The 26,410-nt window shown below is 41.3% G+C and overlaps 1 protein-coding gene across 2 annotated transcripts in view; it reads left to right on the plus strand.

The window, feature by feature from the left end:
* Window positions 1–26,410, plus strand: part of adamtsl3 (ADAMTS-like 3) — a 315,925-nt gene that overhangs the window by 216,250 nt on the left and 73,265 nt on the right. For both annotated transcript variants that reach the window (XM_039794981.1, XM_039794983.1), the window contains exons 8-14: window positions 4,327–4,401; window positions 10,900–11,057; window positions 14,859–14,970; window positions 15,894–16,032; window positions 17,618–17,668; window positions 24,741–24,948; window positions 25,528–25,675. In XM_039794981.1, coding sequence (XP_039650915.1) covers window positions 4,327–4,401; window positions 10,900–11,057; window positions 14,859–14,970; window positions 15,894–16,032; window positions 17,618–17,668; window positions 24,741–24,948; window positions 25,528–25,675 — 891 coding nt within the window. The remainder of the gene's footprint in view (window positions 1–4,326; window positions 4,402–10,899; window positions 11,058–14,858; window positions 14,971–15,893; window positions 16,033–17,617; window positions 17,669–24,740; window positions 24,949–25,527; window positions 25,676–26,410) is intronic.

Raw genomic sequence — 26,410 nt, forward strand, 5'->3', positions numbered from 1 at the left:
AATAGAATTAACACTCCATTTGCCTATAAAGGTCTCGCCTCGTTACTACACCTCCTCGCTTAACCACGGAAGGAGAAACACTTCTAGTGTGAAGAGTCAGGAAGTGTTTTGCAGTCTGGAAAACAGAAATCCTTCCACAGCAGTAAATACTTTCAATAGTTAAGCGGTGTGCTGTTTGTGTATGCTGTGAGCGTGACCTAACAAGAGTCACATGATTGACTAGTTAGTAAGCATTACTGACGTTTAACAGCACACATGTGTATGTTATTTAGGTCTGCAGGGTTGATCGGGGCTGCTGTGCAGTTGTAAAGCAGGCAGATTTAGGGATGGCAGTGACTGGAGTGTGGTGGTCCCCTTCAGTCAGCGAAGGGCCGTAATAACAATCTAGGAGCACAGCCGGATTAAATGGAAAGATCACACTAGGCATACTGCTTTTTTCGGGCCCCTTCCAAATGGATATTTTGTTATTTGGTGAATAAACAAGATTACTTTTAACTGCCACATAACTATTATGCTAATGTATTTATTTAGGTATTTGAATGCATCTAATTTAGGCTTATTTGGAAGGGCCTAAGAAAAACTTGTCTAAAGCCTCTCTGTCGTTATATCTCTTCTTTTTCATTTTTTTTCTCTCACTTTGTTGCACCTGAAAGCATCCCAGAAAAGAGGTAGTGTAACAGTTATGGCTAGCTGACATACAGAACAAGAAACACATTTTCCTGCAATTGGAGTTTTTTTATTTTACTGTAGTTTTTATTAAAACAATATAATAATATAATACATATATATATATATATATATATATATATATATATAAAACTATACATGTTTAGATGAAGTGTTACATTGGAAATATTAACTGTGCTTTAAACTGTGCAAAACACTTGTATGTTTATAAGCATCTTATAAGGTCTTATATAAGTGTCTTAATAATGTTAATTACTGCTTATTACAAGCATTTCAAATTAAAGTGTTACCATATATTTTTAAAACTACAAAACCATTTTTTATTATTTCTTTTACTTTTCCCTTTTACTGGGCACCCCAGTCGCAAATGGGCCCTGGGCATGTGCCTAGAATGCCTTTGCCTAGATCCGGGCCTGGCTAGTTGGCCTACAGTGAAGGAGATTTTCCTTTAATAAAGGGACTTCAATTCAAATTAAACACGAGCTGTGCTTTCTCTCTCATGCAGCTGAAGGACTAAATACATGTGATAGCACCTGGAAACTTATAAATGAAAGCTGCAGTTATTGATTTGGATTTCCACTTTAAAGCAGAATAACAAGCTGCGTAGACTTTTTGAAGCTTTAACAAATAAGCACTCACACACACAGCTTCAGAGTGAGGTCTGGCTACTCCACAGATACATTCCAGGATAGGAGAAAAAAACGCTCTGGGTTGTTTGCATTTCTTTAAACCAATCACCATCGTCTTAGGCTGCACTAAGCTCCGGAAGCAGCGACGGTGGCTCTGCAAAATAGCCTCTGTTTTTGTGAAACATTAGCACCCCGTAAGAGAAAACGCCACATACAATATAAAATTAAGTTAACTGTTCACACAATACAGTAACGTGAGCTTTTTAAATTTGCTGGAGACATGGTTAAACTTCATTTGCTCTATGGATCGCCATGTGTACTTCGTCCACAGCAATCCCACCAATCGGTCCCAAAACGTCCCAGTTAGAGACGAAATGCCATAAACATATTCTTTGTAAATCTTTAAAATCCTTCCCTGAAAAAAACAAGCAGCCCCATCCAAATTTTCTTCAAAACTTGCCATTTTCAGTGTGTAGCTTGCTAGCTCGGAGGTTGTTGTTGTTTCCCGTAGCAAAGGGATTTTGAGAATGGCACCCAGAGAAGACATGCTGCCCGGATGTCAGACTTTATCCTGGAAACTTACTTCTCAGGCAACTGACTGGGGCAAATGGGCTTGTGTATGTACTGACAGGGCTGATGAGGAAAAGTGGGAACAGTTGTGCAAGAGTTTTAAGAGAGTTAAGTGACTGTGGCTGGTGGATGGATGAGGAATGGCAAGTCCACAGACTAATTGAGAGGTGTATGGGGATAGACTGAGTAAAATGAAAACTACTGAAACAGACATTGGGACAACAAAAGGACAGCAATAGATCAGCTTGGGCTTTCTCCTATAAGTCTGATGCCATTAGGGATTGTTGAGAGTGAAGATTAAGCAAGTAGAAAGCCCAGTTATTTTTAAGTGACACACTAGCAAAGCTACCTCCATTGCAAACCTTCTGTTTACTGTGATCACAGCTTCTTTCTGCAATGAATTAAACAACAGCAATACAATATATTGAGAGGCAAGTTCTGGTACATTTCAAAACATGCCTGCCACTCGCACTGGGCCCCCTCCGATTCGCCTACTGCCAGAACAGGTGTACAGAGGACAGAAGGGTATTCACTGACTGTTTGCAGGACCTAACCAACAGACCTCAGTATGTGTCATACACCTTCACCATGCGTCGGCTTTTGTCTGCCTTTTTTGGCCAATCAGTGTCGGTGTGAGGAACCCATCTGATTGAAAAACAATAGTGAGAAAGAGCGCACACAGAAGGCTCTTCTAATTTTTCATCTTCGTCTCATCTGATCAATCCAATACACATAGGAATTTGAATGTAGCTTAATAAAAAACTTCTTCGACATTCATCCATGATTGGAATATCTATTTTTGCACATTATAGTAAACTTACAAGATACGTAACTACTTGTGTGGGTATACAGTATTTATTTCAACAAAAACATTTATTTCCCTCGCTTCCCACCGTAGGGAGACTTCTTTTCCGAGAGAACGGATGACAGTCGGGTTAGCCATCTCCTGGTGTCTGCTGTTTTCCAGGCGGGGGTGAAGCAGAGGGACTGTCGGCACCGTTCAGTTCTGCCACTGCTGATTCGAGCAAACGCTGTTGAGTTGTGGGTATCATAGCAACATTTCTGCTGGTATAGAGCGTTAAGTCTTCTCACGCAGGCGCAGAATGTACATGGTACTTGGCCATCGACTGTAGTCTTTGTAGTGTGTTCAAGTGCAAATTTTTGGCCAAGACAAAGGCATCGTGAGGCGACGCCACTGTCTGCTTTCCTCACCAAGCCATTTGCTTGGTGTGTCAGGGCCTTTAGGTTAGACAACGACAACCTCTTCAAATCTCACTCTGAACACCGGCGTCCCACAGGGCTGTGTGCTGAGTCCTCTCCTTTACTCCCTCTTCACCTTCTACAGCACACCTGTACATAGTTCCAATACCATTATCACATTTGCAGACGACACACCTGTGGTTGGCCTCATCAACAACAATGATAAGTCGGCCTACAGGGAGGAGGTACCTAGCAACAATAGTTGTTGGGTGCCGGGCATGTCGTGTACAGTGGGTTTATCAGAGCTGATTCACTGAAAACAGCTGCCTGCTGCTGGAATGAGGTTGATGAGAGTGGAGTCGAAAGCCAGAAGAACCCAGACAATGAGCTAAACATTTAAAAGCCCAGGAGATCTGAGACTGCAGAGTTGGGTGATAATTCTCACAGCATTAAATTGTTAGAATTATTCTGGTAGTGCTTTTAATAGTTCTAACATTTCCAGATGTATGAAGTCCTTAGAGGGAATGGTGAAATATCGCTATCAGAGACTGAGTCAGCGAGGTGAACTCCCACTTGTGTCAAACCCCCCACGCACAGAGGAAGTTTGGTTTGGTTTCTCTTTTTCAGCTATATGATTAGTCAAATTAGCAAACTACTTTCCCCAGTTCCCACTACAGTCATTAAATGTCTTGTGAAACATGTTCTTGTAGACTAGTAGAATATAATGTCTAAAATTGGCAGTTTCCCGCTTTGTGAAAAGGGTGGACAGCAGATAGAGCATATGGTCCTCACAAATACGGATGCAGAGCACACATAAACACTCATGCTGAAAAAACTCATACTGTTATCTATAATGTTTTGACTCCTCGTCTTACCAGTCTGCATTTTGGGTCCAAACCTGCTATTCCTCAAACTGTGACAGCAGTCTCAGCCAACCGGAAGTCACTAATTCACAACTCACTCGCTCAATATAAGCTCACCAAAGCAATTTTATAACCGTTTTAATGATCAATTAGTTAAGTCAACTTAACTGGAGGGATGGGGCCCCATTCTTCCCGAATTCCAAAAATTCACTATTTTGGAGAATGCTGTCTAACATCCTCCAAAATCTCCCATGCTAAAGGGGTTTGATTCTCCAGCCAGTTGTGCAGGTTTTTCCTTTAATTTGCCCTCCGTCTCTATATTTTTTGTATTGTACTGTATGTTGAAATGAAACCTTTCCAACCTTGTCTGCCTGCAGCTATCAAGACAGTGCTGGACATGCCGATAGGAAGCCGCTTTCTCAGACTCAATGCCAAAGGACCTGATATTATAGGTGAGTGACAACAGTTCAGCAGCAGCTATTTTTATGTGAACCATTGCCATGGTAACGTATAAACTTCGGTACAAACCGACTTCCGGCAAGCCGCGGAGGTACCTGTCTCTCCTCGCTCTCCGTAGCTCCGAGAACGTCTCCCTTGAGCTGTGTCTGGCCCATAATACATCCATGGCCGGGGCGTTCTCCTCCCAGCTATGGATGTATTAAGCCACTAGCGAGTTGTGATACAGTTTACGGCCCCATTGTGCTTGACACCACGACAACTAACAACAATCGCCATTATGTTGTGTACTTCTCGAATAACCACGCAAACAGACCCTTCTATCCATTGTATTTCTCAGTCCTTCCAGAAAAATGCGGAGTTGTTTTGTGATTGTTGCGGGCAAAAACCCTTGATTATGCAGCACGTTTTCTTAAAAAATGCGATGGAATATGTGAGATATTTATGCAATTTTATACGATGAAATTGCGGGAACTTGCAAAAATTGCGGTTTGATGAAAAAGAGAAAAAAAGTGATTCCCCAACACCCTGCTTTTTGATGATGTTCACATCGCGTAATTACGTCACTTCATAACGTTCCCATGGCAACAGGGGAAAATGGCTGCTGTTTATTAATTTATGCGGCAAAAGTGCGGCGTATTTGAAAAAATGCGGCTCCTGCATAAATATGCGGACTTTGGCTGATTATGCATTGAATTATGCGATCGCATAATCACGTTTTTCTGGAGGGACTATGGTTACTCGTGATATTCCTTTAGAACCTGGATTGGAATATGGAACAAGGAAGAGAACAGGACTTTTCCTTAAAGGTCCCATGGCATGAAAATTTCATTTTATGAGGTTTTTTAACATTAATGTGCGTTCCCCCAGCCTGCCTATGGTCCCCCAGTGGCTTGAAATGATGATAGGTGTAAACCGAGCCCTGGGTATCCTGCTCTGCCTTTGAGAAAATGAAAGCTCAGATGAGCCGTTCTGGAAGGTTACCTCCCCTTTCTCTGCTTTGCCCTCCCAGAGAATTTGGCCCACCTGTCAGTACCCGATCCGTTCCACCGGCACGATCCGTTCTGCGCATGTGCAAGATGACACGTATGCCATGACTAGGGCTGCAGCTATCGATTCTTTTTGTAATCGATTAATCTAGCACTTCATCGATCGATTAATCGAATAATTTAATTTTTTTTTTGCGTTTTTAAACAACCCAAACTAGGGAAAAAAGCAATATTTCCGGAAAAAGCAACATTTGTATTGCCTACATTGCTTACAATATCATCTCTCAAAAAACTAAACATATTGAGTGCATTTAAGTGCCATATTACATTGTTTTTAAAGATTTTTTTTTCAAATGATATCAACCTCAAACTAAGGCATACATTAAACATACACAAACATTACATTAAGTTGTGCAACTTAACTTTCAGAACTACAAGTTTCAACTTGAATGATCTGTATATACAGTAGGCCTATATGTAAATATTTGTTATACTCAACCTATTTTCATTTATATATTTGATTATAATGTCACACAGCTCTGTTACACTTATGCTATTAGATCGTTGATCAGCTGTTTCTCCAGAGAGAGAGAGAGAGAGAGATGCGCAACAATCAGCTGTTTTTCCGAAGGGATAGTCAACGCGTCGGCTCATCAGATCGTGGTCACCACTACGTATTTTCTTGTCTTTGTTTTTGGTAGTTGTTGTGTTTGGTGTAGTTTCATCGTCCATATGACTCTGTGATTTACTTTAGTCGGTCCTCTTTGTGGAATGGATGATTAAGTTAGACGTCGTGCTATTATCGTGGTAAGCTAGTTTGATTTTGCAGTAGACATACTGTACAGAGTTTTAATTACGTTTGAACTGATTCCAAACTTTGGACACCTTCTGTCGTTTTCTCCAGCCTGTCTCTTCTCTTAGCCCCCCCCTTTACGCTCTGGCATGTGTCGCCAGCATTGACATATATAAAAAGGTCACCAGCAGCAGACTGAGCCGCGTCTTTGCGACAGTAATAATGCTCCGTGCGGAAACACTGTCCGTCAGCGATACAACGTTGGTAACATTGATTTAACGAAGCTTCGAGGCAGTCATTTTGCATCGAGGATTTTTTGTAATCGAATTATTCGAGGAATCGTTTCAGCCCTAGCCATGACGTATGCGCAGATGATAATACTGTTTTACGACCTGCCCAATCTGTTCCACGCTAGCACCGGGATAGCTAACAGCTAATTCGGCTAACCGCTAGCCGACAGCCTTCAGTCTAAAATAACGCATGCGCAGAACGGATCGTGCAGGCAGAACGGACAGCTAGATTCAGTCTAAAATAACGTTAAGTCAAACATAATGGGAAAAGCAGGCTGCAGCTAAATTAAGACTTTACAGTAATAACAATAAAGACAAGTATTGAGTGATTGCATTTTAAATGAGCACAAGTAGAACTGACGTAACAGCTGTTATATATGTTAACGTTTATTTTCAAGTTTTATTTTGAGGGTCTTTTAAAGTTTACATGCTGTCTCAGCAAGCGGTTAGCCTAGCGGTTAGCCTAACGTTAGCTTAGCTAACTGTGGAGGCTAACGGCAGACCGCTACAATCAGCTAGCGGTTAGCCAAATTAACCGTTAGCTAAACTAACGTTAGCTTCCCGGTGGAGGCTAACAGCAGACCGCTATAATCACCTAGCGGTCCGCCGAATTAGCTATTAGCTAAACTAACGTTAGCTGCAGGCTAGCGTGGGAACAGATTGGGTAGTGTTGTAAATCCTCGTACCACAGCGCATGCGTGAACATCTTGCACATGCGCAGAACGGATTGTGCCGGTGGAACGGATCGGGTACCCAATCCGTTCCACCGGCACAAAAACTAGCTAACGTTAGTTTAGCTAACAGCTAATTCGGCTAACCGCTAGCTGAGACAGCATGTAAACTTTAAAAGACCCTCAAAATAAAACTTGCTCATTCAAAACTGCTCATTTAAAATACAATCACTCAATACTTGTCTTTATTGTTATTACTGTAAAGTCTTAATTTAGCTGTAGCCTGCTTTTCCCATTATGTTTGACTTAACGTTATTTTAGACTGAATCTAGCTGTGCGTTCTGCCTGCAGGATCCGTTCTGCCTGCAGGATCCGTTCTGCGCATGCGTTATTTTAGACTGAAGGCTGTCGGCTAGCGGTTAGCCGAATTAGCTGTTAGCTATCCCGGTGCTAGCGTGGAACAGATTGGGCAGGTCGTAAAACAGTATTATCATCTGCGCATACGTCATTGCATACGTGTCATCTTGCACATGCGCAGAACGGATCAGGCCGGTGGAAAGGATCGGGTACTGACACCACCCATGAGAGAGAGGCATCATGGCTTTCAAATGAGCAAAGTGGCAGTTGGTCAAGGCCACACCCCCACCCTCCACCTTGCCCCTCCCTCTCTCTTCCTCAATAGCTACAGGCACAGAAATGGAACATCCTAAGGAAAGCTCATTATGGGACTGGCTCTAGTGGCTGGAATTCTTCAGAGACTTCAGATATAGTATTAGGGGACCACTAAGGTCTATAGAAAAGCATCCAAAGAGCACCATGTCATGGGACCTTTAAAACCTTCCATATTCTTGATATGAAATACATTAACAAAATGTCCTAAATAGCCAGAACCCTGTGATTTTCATCCTTTAGAGCACATTTGTGTAATTTTAGCTTTCCATGGCCTATTTACTGTCAGTTAAAAGGAGTGCAAGAGCAACATACGCAGATAAACCCAGCACATGTCCACAAGCCTAACCCTGCTAATATACTCAAGTTCCAACAGCCCAATGCCCCAAAGAGATGCAGGATTTACTGGATGTGTTCTCTGTCAGATGTTTCGGAATCAAGGAGTGACCTAAGAATTACTATAGCAGATCATTCATAAACTACCAGGAGATCAGTGTTGCCAATGGGGAATATTCATGAACTTTGGAGCTAGGTTAGCCGAGCTGTGTATGTGTGTTTGATTTCCTCTTTTACTGTGGTCACTCTCTGTCTTCAGCTTCTCTCCTAATCATCTTTTCACCGCAACACAGGGCCCTCTTTACACAGTGACTGTTTTCATTTTGAATTACTTTTTTTCATTACATGGCACGGCTGAAGGATTGTTAATTAAAAAGTTGTTGTTTTTTTTATTTATTTTTTGGAAAATAAACGCTTTGGCAAATAAATGGAAAAGTTCTAATTATAAAGTGATAAAAGTCTTTATAGAGAATAGTACCATTAGGTTAATACCGTATTTTCTGGACTATAAGTCGCATTTATTTAGAAATTTATTTCACAAAATCCAAGACCAAAATCAGCCATCTGTCAACTACACAATAGCACACAGAACAACAGGCTGAATACGGTAGGTGTCCGGTATGTTAACGTAACACATTAACAGTTATTGAACTATACAATAGCACACAGAACAACTACCAGGGCGTGGAGACGTAACTGCACCGTTGACGAGCCCCACCCGGCAGCACGCATCCATGTGTGGACTAGCTAGTTCCTCCACCTTTGGCCATCTTGCTTTCAGCCCGCGATTAGCCGATTAGCTTTCTTTGTTTTCTTCATTGCAGTAAGAGTCACCTTTTCGCCAGTCCCTCACAAGTTTCTCCCTCATTCCAAACTTTCTTTCTGCTGCTCGATTACCGTTTTCGGCTGCATATTTTACTACCTGCAGTTTGTTATCTCTTTTCTTTCTCAGTTGTCTTTAGGAGCAGCATTCTAGTTGTCACAAGCCTAGAGCGCCCTCTCGCGGCTGTAGACGGTAATGTTTTCAGTATGAATTAACATGTAAAAACATGTTAAATTATATATATTTTGATATATAAGTTGCACCTGACTATAAGTCACAGGACCAGCCAAAGTAGGAAAAAAAGTGCGACGTATAGTCCGGAAAATACGGTAAGTAAAAATGCAACATGAGCAATGGTTGATGCTTTGTCTTGCACCAAACTTAAAAATGATAGATATCTTGTCACATATGTTTAAACACATCATCTGATGTTCCCTCATTCACTCACTCACTATTCGTTTTCCGTTTTTTAATATCAAAACAAAAAACAAATAATGGGTTGTTTTCCGTTTTTTGTTTTCCTATTTACTAATGGTAATTGGGAAACTGGCCGTTTTTCGTTTTTGTTTTTTTCCTTTCAAAACGAAAATCCTTTGGCCGCCAAGTACACGGACCAAAAGGGCAGGCACTTTCAAAAAAATACCTGGCAGGTGATTGGCTGAACCATCTGTCTATCACGTCCGCCATTTTTGTGTAGAACTGACAGTCTTGGCCTACACACACCTAAAACACGCCTGTAGCTGCCAGTAGCTCCTCAAAGGATGCTGATTGGTTTCGGTCCGCTGGTAGTTCAGACATAAACGCTTTACTTAAAGCCTGACAAAATGGTTTTTTCGTGTGATTTGTTAACCCTAATTCTCGAGTGATTTCGTAATATTGCGAGAATCCAGCTGCCGTGCAAGTTAAACATTACCCTCCATCGGTCTGACATGTGGGCACTTATCAACACCTGAATTTATACTTATGTGACATTAGCAGCTACCAGTGCTTTGCTCTAATAACAATAATATTGTGAAGAGCAAGCCAAAGATCTGGCCTTTACACACTTTTTTCTGAATTGTGTGTAACTTTTTTCATCCTAATCTTTGCTTATTTTCCCCTGTCTACATCCGTGTCTTGATGTATTGATTTTTGACTTCAGTTGTCCTCTAGCAGAACTGTTGTTTTCTCCATGTACTGTTGTAGTAGTTTAAATCCTACTGCACAGCACACCTAAAGTTAGAAGTTCATATTTATTTCTTTATTAGATAACACATTTTCTTTTTTTTGGTGCACATGGTGCTACAACACATTTCACGCCTAAGCCTCCTAAGGTCTGCTCATCATGTTTTATGCATTTATTTGCATCATGTTAAAATGAATATTCGAATAGGAAGTTTGAGAGCCACTATTTTCCCATCTTTGAGTGTGTTATATATTTTCTTATGTATGTAATAGATGTATAAAGTACAAATAAAACATTACACTCCCACAAACAGCAGTTTTACTCAACTGCCTGAAACACCTCGCCCACATTCCATGTGCTGCCCATTGGTGCTGCCTGATCAGTGGCTAATTTAAATTTGGTTGACCAATCACAACTGAGTGGGCCAGCTGACCAATCAAGGCAGACTGGGCCTTTCAGGAAGGCGGGGCCAAGAACTCAGACAGAGTGTTTCCAAGGGGGTAAGCGAGCGTCCACAAAGTGTACCTCCTATGGAGTAATTTTGATGCTATCAAGCCATCACCCGCCGTTAGCATCCCAGTGGCCAGTATGAGAAACATAATGTGTTTTTTGAACATCAAAGCATGTAAACGTATTCTACCCCAAGAGTACAAACATGATTCGAAAAAAGGAGTATAATAGGGATTCTTTAAAACATTAAGTTAATATTGAAAGTTACTGTACATTAATAAATGTCCATCTTGCTCCTTGTCCCTCAGTTATCGAAGCCGTCTCTCTTCAGGGGAGGAAGGAGGAGACCACTCTGGTGTCTAGCGGCTCCTATGTGATAGGAAACACCTCCCTGGACTTCCAAAGAGGGACAGACCGGCAGACACTCAGGACACACGGCCCACTCAACGCTGATTACATTATCAAGGTGAAACAAGGAAAAGAGGACAGGCCTAGGTTTATAGCAAAACAGCCCGGAGGACATATTTTATTAGAGATATACAACATACATAAATAAGTCTGTTGCTTAATATTTAGCAATGCACAGATTTTTCTTAATTAGATTGTGAGGCGGTTGCCAGCGCCACTGCTAGTATCACTGCTAGAGAGGCCTGCCGAATTTAAACAGAAGTGAATCTTCCTATTTGTAATGACTGTATTGTTTCACAAGCCCTTTTATGTTGCAGTTTTAATGAAGACAAGCACTTGAGCCTAACAGGGCCTCCACACAGTCAGATGTCTTGCAAAGATAAAGGCATTTTGCAATGCAATGACTTGTGACCCCATTCTAACACCATTCTACATTTATAAAGGATGTGGTGATATTCTATATTTTCTTCTTATCAGCAAATGAAAAGGCCCAAACCAACAATGAATGATTCCTGCTAACAAGTATTGTGTGTGTGTGTGTGTGTGTGTGTGTGTGTGTGTGTGTGTGTGTGTGTGTGTGTGTGTGTGTGTGTGTGTGTGTGTGTGTCCAAAACCTGACATGTAGTTTACTCTGTGCCATAAAGCTCCATTGTTGTGCAAAAATGTCAGTGAGCCAAACTGTTGCACTGGGTGACGCGTTCTGTCATCACCATGAACACACACAATGTAGTTTATTTTGACTCAATAAACAAAACACACACACACACACAACTAAACACACACACACACACACACACACACACACACACACACACACACACACACACACACACACACACACACGCCGTCTTGCTGCCATAAATACTCACCACAGCACCAAATGTGCAGCTGAAAATAGTCCCCAACAAATGCACTATTTACTGCTGTTTGAGTAATGTTTGCTACAAACTACATTACTCATATTTCTTTTCTTTTAACAATGTATTTATTGATTTTTTGCACTCACAGGTAGTACATTACAACTTTTGTTAAACAAGTCGCCATATTCTTGATCCAACACAATTTGTAGGTGCCTCCATTTTCTTCCAGATGAAAGCTATAGTCCTTTTTGCCTGCAGTATAGCAGAATTAATACATTTATATTCTTGGGGTTTCAGATTTAGACTTGTTGGATTCAGGCACAGCATTACTCATATTCTTTATAGAATTACTGAGTCCTTTATAAAGAAATAGGTCAATATTTGGGGAAATATGCTTATAGCTTTCTATCACCACACCAAATTTAATTCTCAATTTAACACTATAAAGTTACCTTTCAAAATCCACATCTACACTTTTTAAAGCTGGTTCGCCTCTTACTCCCATTATTGTCATACCAGCAATGTAGCATTTAAAGACAGGGTTGGTAATGTTGAAAAGCTAGCAAGATTTGAAAGTAGCATCTCCTCAGGGCTCCGTCTAACCCAGCGGTGTCAAACACAGTTTCACTAAGGGCCACACTGGAAAATAAGAATCACATCAAGGGCCAGACATGTTTAGTTTAGTTTAATGTTTTTATGTAATCGAAAAAGTCAAACATCTTTGACTGTATTACTACATGTCTCACATACTCTTCTCACTTACAGCTTGGTGGACATTAAGCCCCCAAAAAGTAACTTAGCCATTAAAGAAAAAAGGTCGTAAAAAGCAAGAGAAAAAAGTAACACGCCAAAAAACAACAACGTCGACAAAAGTGACAAAAACAATCAATCTCAGTCAATCTGACAATTGTGATTTCCATTGAATCAGAGTACTGTCACTTGGCTGCCCTGCCAAACTTCCCAGCCCTTGTCACATGACCAATTAATGTTTCAATGACGACTATCCAAAATTCTCATACCATGTAACCAGCACTGGAATTGTTGTCAGTCTGAGCCTATAGAAAATGTGTATTGTATTCGGATATATAATTTGTTTAAAATGAAAACAAGTGAAATTAATAATGAATGTGATGTTTAATTTAGCAGAATTACATTGTGTTGTTCTATCCTGTCCAATATTTCCTAGATTTCCTATGCTGTGTTCTGACAAAATGCGTAAATACAGACATTTGAAACATAAATTGTTGCAGATAAATTCACCAGAATGCAGGAAATGAAGTGTTTGATATTTAGTTCAACAGTGGACATCTCAACCCCCCCCCTCTACAAAGTTTAATCCATGTTTATCCCAAAGTTACGCCCTTGCATTCAGTAGTTTGGTCCACAAAGCCAAATCTTCAAAGTTGTGATGAACGACTTACACGCCATTTACATCATCAAAAGAAAAGCAGGGGTCTGTTGGAAAGGACTTGTTCATTTAACAATCTAAGGGAGCTACTTGCCCTTTGAAATGAGGAGGTGTAATTCTTTCACTTACTGAACAACTCAAACATCAGCCAGACATTTCAGGGTGATGTTTGGCTATGACCTTAACTTGATTCTCAGATCCCTTCTGTTGCCCAGTCAGATATTTAACACTTAAAATCTTGCCAAAGTTCAGCCACTCCTTTGTTTAATTCTGTTTAACTTGACCTCTTTTCTACCTTTAGATAGATGCTACAATAAATGCTACAGCAATGCTTCTAGTCAGAAGTAGGAGGAGAGATCACATGACATTCATTTGAGCACCTTTACAGTGATTACTCGTGCATTTCACAATGTATTTTAAGATTTTGCTAATCATATTTGACAGGCATAAGGACTTGACCCCGACTTGTATTTCGAATTTTTTAAACCAATATTGGATAACATTTGATTTTTTCCGCAATTTGGTGCCCCAACAGTTTCTGATTGTAATTAATTTATACCTCGCTGTCGTAAATATGGACACATGCAGGGTTTCCCCCAGAAAAGTTGTTTAGCCCGGTGGCCCAGACTGATGGCAGCATTAATGTAGAGCCCAATAGTTTCTGTGATAACAGAAATATGGACAGAACCGCAAAATTGAGAATTTAAAAGAGCTTAAAAGCTAACTAACCCCCAATTTCCACCGGCTGCGTAACGGCTGCAGATCCGCTCCGGAACGGCGGCGGAGTCATTAGGTTTCAATTAAAGTAGGCAGATATAAATAGATTTTTTTGGAGAAAACCAGCAGAAGCAAAGGAGAAAAAAGAAGAATTATCTGAAAGTTGAATTGGAGGATTTCAGGTCTGTCAAGTCACATATTAATCCAGACTTCCCTTTTGAGTTCATTGGCCTTTAAAAATCAGATATCAATCTGTTCAACAGATTATTCATTATTCAGCACACGGCAGATAGTGCGGGACAGGAAGTCGAGCACAGAAACAAAATAGTGGGTATTGACGGATGGCGGAGCACGGAGCTGATACGCAGCGGAGCCGGTCCGCAGACGTTCTGCATTTAGTGGAAATCCAGAGTCTTATGACTAAATTTAAGTTTCCAACTGAGCTGCCCCCCCAGTCGTTAAAAAATTTCTTTAAAATACATATACAAATAATTGCCAGTGGCTTAGGCCTGGTGGGGGACAACTTAGGCTCAGTGGGCCACCAGGCATGCAAGGCAGCTCGCCGTCTTTCTGTCCATCAGGAAACTCCGTAAATCAAAGAGAGTCGAGGCAAAGCAGTCGGAGGAGGGAGATCCAGAAAACCTTTATCTCCATAAAATATAATCCAGTTTCACCAAAATCAGTGACTTGGTGGCATAAAGTGTTAGCACTTCTCCCGGGGGATCGTACCCACTCGATCGCCAAAGTAACACAGTGCGCGAAAAGGCTTTCAGGGCGTTCCTTAGCATTAACTCTTCCCCTTTATTCTCATTAGTGGGATCCTCTACTTTATTGAGCTCAGCTTTGCTCTACTTTCCTCCCCTATTCTGTTCAGATGAAGTATGGAGGCTCCAAGGACACAGTTGTCCAGTTTCTCTTCTACCAGCCAATCAGGTACCAGTGGAGAGAGACAGACTTCTTCCCTTGCTCGGTCAGCTGTGGAGGAGGTGAGATCATCAGTCAGTCCACACTAAAGCCCAGTTCAGACCAAAGATTCGCGATGAGATGAGTTGATACTTGCAACATGCAACAAGCGTTCAAAAACCTGCCAGTTCGCGAGAGACGAGACGGTGTATCATCTCTATAGCAACGACTCTTTGTACTTCCGTTCTAACTTACGACTTTTAGGCTTTTTTGTAGCTGGATATATCATTTGTTGCGTCTACATATGAATGTGCAACCATATAACGTTACCGTGCTTTCAGGCGGTCGTTGAGGATCCGTCTCAAACTCTGCTATTTTTACTAGCTGTTTGTAACGTACAAATAAAATGGATTATGGATAATTTAATTTCTAAAGTTTATAGCTGACTTTACCAGCTGATTTCTCTATTGGCTGTTGAAACAGGTGACGTCCCTTACGTTCTAAAACCAGCCACTGGCGACTCGACCAGCTGAGTCACAGCGAAACCATCAGCTGGTTTGAGTTGAGCTGAGATGGTTTCATCTCGTCACAAATCTTTGGTCTGAACTGGGCTAAACAATGTGTCTTAGTGTTTGAATGATGATTTAACAAGTGGTGAAATGTAACAAAGTACATTTACTCAAGTACTGTACTTAAGTACAAATGTTGAGGTACTTTACTTGTGTCTTTTCTTTTCATGCCACTTTCTAATTCTACTCCGCTACATTTCAGAGAGAAATATTGTACTTTTTACTCCACTACATTCATCTGACAGCTTTAGTTACTAGTTACTTTACACATTAAGATTTTTGCACACAATACACATGTAGTTTATAAAATATGTTGTTTTATTATAAATTAAACTAGCCAACTATATAATGGCCTAAAGTCCAGCTGAAATGATTAGACCATTGAACTGTTGATATCTGCAACGTTTTACAGCAACCTACACGCTTTCCTCCCCCAGGCTACCAGCTGAACTCTGCAGAGTGCACAGACATCCGATCCAACCAGACCCTGCCTGAGCACCATTGCAACAGCTATCCTGAAAACACCAAACCCACACCAAAACTCAAGGAGTGCAACATGGACCCCTGCCCAGAGAGGTAGGGATCATAACAAGTTGAGTTTTTCATATACGCAGATGTCACAAAATTTTTTTTAGCTAGCCTACTGCAGACGATAAGATATACTTTGAAAATAATAATTTTTTTAGCAAATGCTAGCACACACACATTCTAGCACGTCCCTGTTAGATAGTAACATTAAACGCTGTAAACATATTCTTTGTATATCTTTACACTCATTCCCCGAAAAGAACCAAGCAGGCCTGCCTTGTTGCACAAACTAAATGTTTGTCAGAACTCACCATTTTCAGAGTGTAGCTTGCTAGCTCGGAGGTTGTTGTAGTTTGTAGTAGATAGCAGAAGGAGAGGGGCTTTATCCTGGGATGTACCTCCGTTGCACCAGACTATTCTCACCTAAGCCTTGTAATGGTGACAAAATACATTTTAAATTAGTGTCTGGCAGAAGGAACTCACTGACATTAATGTGAGTAAAAGTTACTATTTATACTTCATATCTTATCTATACTTATTACACATATTTAACTAAATCGCAGTCTTTTGCGATTTGTTAAGGGCACAAAGCCAAAAAACTCAAAGTGACAAAAACCTTTAAAAAAAAAAAGAAAAAAACTTTGCCAAAACAATCTTTTTTATTCAGTATCAGATGTGATTTAAAATGTAGCAAAGTACAATACTTCAAACTAAACATAATTCAGTAAAAAGTAAAAATTAAAGATTTTAAAAAACTATTTAAAAAAATAAAAGTACACAAAAAAAACTACTCAGTAGCAAGTAATTGTAATTAGTTACTTTCCCCCTCTGCCTGTTACCCAGCAGGCTTTGTTTGATCGATCTGATCGGGTAGAGCTCAGAAATAGCTCATTATCTTCTTAGCTCAGCTCGATGCTTGTTTTATGAAGGGCTGGATCGATGGAGGATTTAATCACTAGGCTAAAGAGGAGGAATGCTAAATCAGCAGCACAAAGCCTTTTCTCTTGACACTCGTTTACCACTTTATTATAACCTTGAGGGCCAGACTGCTATTAATGCTCATATATCATATATGATTCTTCTGACCTCATGACTACGGCTGCAATCTGGAGATCATAGTCTCATTAGTCTGGCATTGCCAGACCTTCCTCCACAGCGCTGCCGAGAAAGGTATGGCTAGCACACAGCATTCCTGGATGGGAGAAAAAACTTGCTCTGGTTTATTGGCATTTCTTTAAACCAATCACAACCGTCATGGGCGGAGCTAAGAGCCAGACGGAGCCACGGTGCCTCTGCAAATTAGCCTCGAGAAGGAACTTGTTTTGGTGGAACATGTGTACATTCAAAAGTTGTTTGTCGTGCAACAGAAAACTCAGATTGAACAGATAGTCTAGCTAGCTGTCTGGATTTACCTTGCAGAGATCTGAGGAGCAGTTAACCATAGTCCTCATGAATCCACCGGAGTTTAGAACGCCAACACAAAGAAAGAGGAAGGTGACGGACATCCGGCTGAAGTGAGGGAAATCCGGTGGAATTTCCAGCAGAACAAGAGCAATCCCCAAAGTGGACCATCGTGGTTATAGACTATAGTCTCATAAACTTACTGTGTTGTTTGATCTTTTCTTTCCTCCAGTGACGGATTCAAAGAGGTGATGCCATATGACCACTTCCAACCTCTGCCTCGGTGAGTAACCACGACAATCCTTCATTTTAAAAGCTACTGTTGTCTTTTTTTCTTTTTATCATTTGACATATTTCCAGTGTGGACAGAGTGTTGGCTGAGATGTAACACTGCACTTTGTCAAACACACCAAACACTGTAAACGCACGCCACGCGATCGAGATGGTCGCTTGTTTATTGGACAGAATATCCGAAACTCGTTGACACTTCTGGTCTCAGAAATAATGGAGGAACACCACATTTATAACGTCTTAGGTTTCCTGATTCTGCTATAATGAGCAGCTGACAGACAGAGAGTGAAGGAGAGAGATATGATGATGTCACACAGACTGATGATGTCACACAGACATAACATTTTTTTCTACTTAAGTAAAAGTACTATTACTTTGATGAACTTTTACTTAAGTACAAGTAAAATTACCGGTATAAAAATCTACTCAAATGAAAGTTAAAAGTAGCTCATTTAGAATGTACTCAGAGTAAAGTTCTTTTTAACATCGAGGGGGAATATATATATTTTTTTATATTTATACTTCTTTGATATCTTTTTTATACTTATTATACTTTTTAAATCAAATCAAAGTCTTTTGTGATTTGATAAGGGCACAAAGCCGCTTTCCATTTTCGTTTGTTGACAGATACTTTGCAAAAACAACAGCGCCAAACAACGTTCGAGAGCTTTTTTATTTTATTTTTTTGACTCCATAACGGATGTGATTTAAAATGTAGCAAAGTACAACATCAAACTAAACATCCTTAAAGGGATACGCCACCGTTTGTTGAAATAGGGCTTATCACAGTCTCCCCTAGCCGTAGATAGGGGGGCCAACGCATTTTTTGTGCATGCATTGTTTTAGTCCGGTGCAACACCGGCAGCGGTGCCACTAGTTAGCTTAGCGTAGTGAATGAAATCCTATGTTGCCAGTTAGCATGTTGTGAGTAAAAGTGAGCCAACAAAAGACCAAAAAACAACCTAATTACTTGCACTGAGACAAAAAATGCGTTGACCCACCTATCTACAGCCAGGGTAGACCGTGATAAGCCCTATTTCAACAAACGGTGGCGTATTCCTTTAAGTAAAAGTAAAAGTACAGATTTTAAAAAACTTCTTAGAAAAAAAAGTACACAAAAACTACTCAATTACAGTAACGTGAGAAATTGTAATTTGTTACTTTCCACCTCTGAGCATTATCCGTCAACCACCGTAGGTTGAGTCTGACTTCTTCTATCCATTGGGGAGAGAGAGAGAGAGAGAGAGAGAGAGAGAGAGAGAGAGAGAGAGAGAGAGAGAGAGATGCGCGCTCCAGTTTTGCATATTGATTTATTTATTTTTTAATTCCTCCCAAAAGCAGTTGGCTGTGTGCTCAAACAGATGTGTGTGATTGGCGGTGGCTGGCTCACACTCCATAATAAGCCATCATTTCCGTTAGCTTAATGTTTGGCTCTGTAGCGCTGGAGCATACTGCTGCACAGCAGCATATGTTCTGTATGAATGTGTGTGGAACGAAACAAAAATTACCAAAAGCTTCCTTGGTTCATCTTTCAACTGTTCCAGAAATCACCACTCTGGTTTGATTGAAATAAACCCTTAATTCCCCCATTTACATGTGGAAATATGCTAGCTATATACACGCTGAAAGTATTGTTTCATGTTGAGATTAAATGAAACAAAGGTGCAACGTGAACATGGCTACTGATAACCTGGTAACAAACCAGAGCAAAGACTGAAAGACAGCATCTGTAAGTAAACTGTTACTATTCCTAAAGACGGTATAAGGACTATAAGGCAAGCTTAATAAAACAATAAGGCTTAAAAACCAAGTCTATGAAGATTCTCAGTCAGACACACTAGGCAACTGGACTTGACATTTTGGTCTTGAATGTTTGGTCTTACAGGAATGTATCTGCACACTGTTTACTGTCAACATGCATGTTTCTCATTTGATTTCCTTGAATATCCACTCCTGGCAGTTAAAGCATGATTCATGTTTAAAAATTATGTTTATGCAATTTAGAGCCCTTTGCCAAAAAAAAGTGAAACTACCTAATTTAAAATCACATCACCTCTGTGTCACACTTGTGTTATTTGCATACTGTATCATAAATGGCTTCCAAATTTAGACGGAATGTAACAGATCCTAAAGTGAGATTTAAGGCGAGCACAGAGCAGATGAATGTGAAAACACTTGTCTAGTGTCAAACTCTGCACCTGCGTCAATCCGCAAGGTGCTCAAACATCTAAGTGAAAGAGCAATAAGCTAAAAAAGAAATATAGAGGGGGACTTTAATCAAATGATGTGATCAAGGCTGTAGCCAGGGTGTTCTGAGTAGGCCGATCCCCCTCCCCATCTTTTAATGAATCAGTTGGCTGTTGAGATACATTGTCTGTACATTTTTGTTTCCCAAATCCTGGCACCACATCACTCCAGTCCTAAAACAACTCCACTGGCTTCCCATTTCCCACCGGATCACCTACAAAATCCTGGTCCTCACCTATAAAGCCCTCCACCATCTGGCCCCCTCATACCTCACTGACCTCCTCTCCCCTTACCAACCCTCACGGTCCCTCAGATCCACCTCAGCCGGTCTCCTCTCCATCCAAAAGTCCAACCTGCGCTGTTTTGGGACAGAGCCTTCTCCAGAGCAGCTCCCAGGCTCTGGAACTCCCTCCCCAAGAGATCCGCACCTCTGAGTCCCTCACCATCTTCCAGTCCCGCCAAGACCCATCTCTTCACCTCAGCCTACCCATAGTCCACCTGCCCCCTCTTTCCATTTTTTATCTGTATCTTGTTTTGTTTGCTCGTTTTGTTTTGTTATGTTTTTATAATCTACCCTGCCCTGTAAAGCGACTTTGAGTCCATGAAAAGCGCTATATAAATTCAATTTATTATTATTATTATTATAACATTAAAGGGGTGATAGAATGCAAAACTGATTTTACCTTGTCATAGTTGAATAATGACAGTTTAGTGGGTAACTAGGACATGCATAGAACCTCTAAATCCCATTGACACCTCTTTTCTCTGAAAACGGGCGAATCTCAAGTCTGTGTTTGTCACGCCCCAACATTTGCATAGGCTACACAACTGACCTGAGATCAGTTAGTCTTCTGAATCTAGGTCGTGCAGATCTCAGAAATTGTATACATTGTTCATATGTTATTTTACCATTAAATTCACTTCTGAGACTTTTTTATGCGAGAAATCAACTATGTAGAGGTCAAATATGGGCCGTTTTACGAAAATTGATGTCTAATTGCAAATTTTGTCCGACTGTGTGTCGGACTTCAGAGGCCGGTGCTGCCTGTGTTGCTGCCTCGCCGCCCGGCCTGCCTCCCTTCACAGACCCCGGCCTGCTGTGAGCTCGATTGAGCTCCGTTACGGCTGGCAGCCCACGGCACTTCATACCCGCGCAAAGTCACCGTTTTGGGCTAATGAACTACGAAACGCCGCTGCTCTGACAGAGCTCCAGGGCCTGCAACTCCCCTCTTTCTGCTAGCTAAATGCCCGGTGTATGTGAGTGAAAGCGCGGTCAGCGAGCTTGTTACGTCAGCATTCTCTTACCACAGGTTCCAGTTACTCTTTTAATGTGTGTAATTATAATGTGTTGAGTTATTTAAACAAAGTGAGTCTCATTGAGAGACTGGGACTGGATGGAGCTCTATCAATGAGAGCTAGCTAGCCTCCTCTTAGAATTCCTCTGGAATTCACAAAAATTCATTAACTTGAAATCGGACACCATTGTTAGCTTAATAAAACATTTAGTTAGATACTGTGTAAGTGGCGTGACAAAATTCAAACTGTAAATATACTCGAATTACGACCAAAAATGAAGCTAACTAGCCGCAATCTGTACACATAGGATTGAAGGGACAGTTGCAGCTAACGAAACCCTTACAGCTCACAAATATTCATTAACTTGAAATCGGACAGCGTTGTTAGCTTTATAAAACATTTAGGTATATATTGTATAGCTAAGTGGCGTGACATGTGTGTAACATGTGGTAAGAGATTGCTGGTGTAACAAGCTCGCTGACCGCGCTCTCACACACGGGCCTAATGCGTGTGTATGGCGATTCGCTCAACTAATCAGCGCGCGTCTCTACGTGTGTGTACGGGGCTAAGGCTCAACCAAGCAGCGCGCAGCTCATCTAAATATTCATGACCATACCATATTTGGAAGAAAAGCTCTTGTTACAAATAGGGCCAAAACACAGGGATGCATAAGGGCCAATAAAATATCAACCAGGCCATTTTCAGCCCAACTAATGTTACATACCCCATTAGGAGACCATAAGGAACAGTGTGAAATACCCTATATAATCATTCTATCACCCCTTTAAGATCTGGACGTGTTTTAAAGCCTTCTCCACACCTAGGAATAAAATAAATTAAGGTGGCCTTAAACAGTAAAATGTGCTGTATATAGAGAGTGGCAAAAGTATTACAAAAAGTACAAATACACTGACAGCACCGGGGCAACACATTCTCACTCTCCCGTCGCGCAAAATACGGACAATTGGTCATGTGAATTTGGCGTTTGTTTATTCACACTAAAAGTCTTGTTTAGCGTTGGGGCTCTTGACGTCACTTTTTGATACTCGTACTGACTGACATGCGGCACAAGAACGGGACAGTTAGGTTTAATAAAAGATGGTAGCTGGGGTTATAAAATGTACGTTTCAGTGACACACGGGACAAGTATGGGACACAAGCCCCGAACTCCTGGGTGAAAGTCCTGTGTTGTTTGACCCATCCGCCACCCCAACCAACCTCCCTACAAAGATTTTCAGTCTTTCATACTACTCGCTACTGTTGTCTCTCTTAATACTACGTCATCTTACAGCACCGTGGTCGAGCTGCTGCTTTGCCCGGTGCTTTCCATACAGACGCTAAAGGGGGCTTTTTGCGTCGTTATCTGATGCTCAAAGACACTGACCATGAGTCAGTATTTTACAAGTTGGGAGTGAGAATGGGTTGACTGTGGACATGTCCTCAGTGTTGTCAAGGGTAGCTGAAGCTCGTTTCAGTACACTAAAGCCCAGAGTCCTAGATTAACCTTTGTGCGCCCATCATCCCACTTCTGTGCAGTTATGAGTGTCACACTTTTGCATTACTGGATGGGAAAAGACTTTTGGAAAAAAAATTGCCAGTGAATTTATTCCAGCAATTATGGTTCCTCCTAAATGTATTTGGCAAAGCAAATTAGACGTATATTGGTGTATTTTGTATTCTTGTTTAGTTTAAACCAGTGGTACCCAAACTTTTTCACATCAAGGACTCGATTTTGTCACAATAAAATCAATATTTTGTGAAAGCACAAAATGTCAACCCTACAATATCGCCGCAATATCGATATCGAGGTATTGTGTCAAAAATATTGTGATATTTGATTTTCTCCGTATCGCCCAGTCCTAATGAAACCCATGACCAAATTAGTCCTGCGTTCTGTCATTGTGTTACTTATGGATGTAATTGTAGTGAAAATCAATTATTATATAAAGACCCCCTTGAACTCCCTCAAGGACCCCTGGGGGTCCCCAGACCCCACTTTGGAAACCACTGAATTACACTATTTAAAAGATGCATCATGAACATGGCTGCTGACAACCTAGTTTCAAACTTAAAAAACTGGGAGAAAGTATCTGCAACTAAATAGTAAGTAAGTAGGTAGTAAAGTTTATTTGTATAGCACTTATCACAGACAGAGTCACAAAGTGCTTCAATAGGCCAACTAAATAAATACATTATAACAAATTGATAATCATGAAAAGCACAATAAATCACAGTAAATCATAGTAAAACACAAAAGCATAAAATACATAGGAATACAGTCAACAATGTCTTAAACAAATTCCAGACTAAAAAGATGTGTCTTTAGCTGCTTTTTAAAAATGTCAGCAGAGGCAGCCACTCTTAAAACATGAGGCAAAGCGTTCCACAGTCTGGGAAAAATAGTTGCAGTTCCGAAAAAACTGTAAAGGTTAGTAAGACAAAAAAATTTTTTCTTAATAGTATGGAACACAAACACATACACACAAATATTAGGAGCACTGGACAGCTATACATACAGCATCCGGGGACATTTTGACATGTGGCCTGAAGAGCCTGGGATTGAACCACCAACCTTGCAAACACTCTTCCTCCAATCCACAAGCCACCATAGAGATTGAAAAGAAGGGAAAACTGGACTAGACATTCGCTGTGTCAGAGTAGCTCATCATATGTTGGGTGATCTAAAGCAGATCTTCATAGAAATAGTCCTGATCAAGTTTTAGGGACTCTTCTTTCCAGAATCTGACACTGTAGGCCGTCTGTAAAAAATCAACTCAACTGCCCCCTGTGTCCCCCCCACCTGTCCACAGGGTTTCAACACAGGGAAATTATCTGTATATGAATGGATAGTGGAACGTGTCGCGGTCCCCTGGATATAAGAACCATGTATATTGGACGTCTGAACCTTAAGTAATGGAAATATATTGCTATCAATATGTTTTGCAATGTGAAAATAATAATGATATTTCTGGATTTTGTCACTCCTATTATACTTCTTTTTCTGACTTCTATTTGGCAAATTGGTAGTGTCAGAATTAGCTATTAGCCGCTCCTGTTTGCAGTGTCTTCGTGGATGTACAGACAACTATCACCGGATGACTTTAGAAACACAATGAGACTCAGGCAAGTTTTGGAGATATAAGCAGCATATTTTTTCCATGATTTCTAAGTGGATTTATGGAAGTTTATTCAGGGTGGACATCTGAGAACGATATCCTCTGAATGTATAAGTCACACTGGATCTAAAAATAAACCGTGTGTATCGCGCTGTGTTCAGACTTGAGTCATGACTCGGAGAAGGAATGTGATTTTGACACAAATTGCAGAAATTGGGCACTCAGGGTTTTTACTTGCCTCCATGAGCTCCATGTGTCATGTCCTGTGCTGCAGCTGCTGATGGTGGGTTGTGTGTTGTGTTTGTGTGTGTGTGTGTGTGTGTGTGTGTGTGTGTGTGTGTGTGTGTGTGTGTGTGTGTGTGTGTGTGTGTGTGTGTGTGTGTGTGTGTGTGTGTGTGTGCGCAGCTGGGAGCAGGGCCCCTGGACCCAGTGCTCGGTGTCCTGTGGCGGTGGCGGCTGGCAGGACCGCAGCGTGATGTGTGTGGAGGAGGACACCCACGGACAGTTCTCCCAGGTGGAGGAGTGGAAGTGCACCCACTCCCCTCGACCCACCACCCGACAGACATGCAACACCTTCGCCTGCCCCCAGTGGGTGGGCATGGACTGGTCTCAGGTCAGTCAATAAAGTCATCTCAAGTACCCAGCACCACAGGGTAGAGCTGTAATAATTTTTTAAACCAAATTTTACTGTACAATGAATTGTCTCAGAAATAATTGCGATTAACAATATAATTGTCTCTTTCAGTCAAAGGGTTTGGAATCACTAGATGAATGGATAATAACAAAATAAGTGTTATGGTTAAAGCCTTAAAGCTTTAGTGTGTAATCTTTTGATATTAATGAACGTCCATTACATTCAAGCCATTGCCAAATGAGTTGCTACAAAGCTAATTAAGACTATCAGCTCCACACAACTCTCTCTGTATTTCTCAGTATGGCTATGTTCAGAAGATTGTGGCGTCTGGTGACTTTCCCACACAGAGGCTTGTATCATGTGGATGCTCCGACGGTGTTGTTGTCATTACTTCGAATTCCTCATGGGGGAGACAGAAACAATGCACTATAGTATACTACTATATAATATACTTTAATCACCTGACATGAAAGTGGATAACACTTGTAAAGCGTATCATATGTGAGGTAATGTTGTGTGTGTGTGTGTGTGTGTGTGTGTGTTGCCTCCACACTGCAGTGCACGGTGACGTGTGGGCGTGGCCTGCGTTACCGGGTGGTGCTGTGCATCGACCACCGGGGACAGCACATCGGAGGCTGCGAAGCGTCACTCAAACCTCACGTCAAAGAAGACTGTCTGGTCCCTATCGCCTGCCACAAGCCCCGCGGTAACAGTGTGTGTGTGTGTGTGTGTGTGTGTGTGTGTGAAACTCTTTCACCATACTCATACACCCTCATCAATCCAATTATTGTACATGTTTGTGGTATATGGCTTTTGCATTTTTCCAGTATTCCAGCTCCATTGCTCTGGTGCCGCTGGAAATTTCGCCGGATGTCCGTCACCTTCCTCATTGTTTGTGTTGTAATTTTAAACTCCGGTGGATTTATAAGGACTGTGGTTAACTGCTCCTCAGATCTCTGCAGGGTAAATCCAGACAGCTAGCTAGACAATCTGTCCAATCTGAGTTTTCTGTTGCACGACTAAAACGACCTTTGAACGTACACATGTTCCACCAAAACAAGTTCCTTCTCGGGTGCCCGGATAGCTCAGTTGGTGGAGCGGGCGCCCATATATAGAGGTTTGCTCCTCGGCGCAGTGGTCGCAGGTTCGACTCTGACCTGCGGCCCTTTGCTGCATGTCTTTTAAAAAAAAAAAAAAAAGTTCCTTCCCGAGGCTATTTTGCAGAGGCACTGTTGAACCCTCTTGGCGCTTAGCGCTTAGCCAAGACAATTGTGATTGGTTTAAAGAAATGCCAATAAACCAGACAACGTTCCCATCCCGGAATTCTGTGTGGACTAGCCAGACCCTCCTCCGCAGTGCTGTGGAGGAAGTATTGGCAATACGAGACTACGTTTGGCAAAACTCGTACAAACTCCAAAACAGAATGTACAACCTGTCAGCC

The sequence above is a fragment of the Perca fluviatilis genome, chromosome 3, assembly GCF_010015445.1.
Source record: "Perca fluviatilis chromosome 3, GENO_Pfluv_1.0, whole genome shotgun sequence".
NCBI classification, from domain to species: Eukaryota; Metazoa; Chordata; class Actinopteri; order Perciformes; family Percidae; genus Perca; species Perca fluviatilis.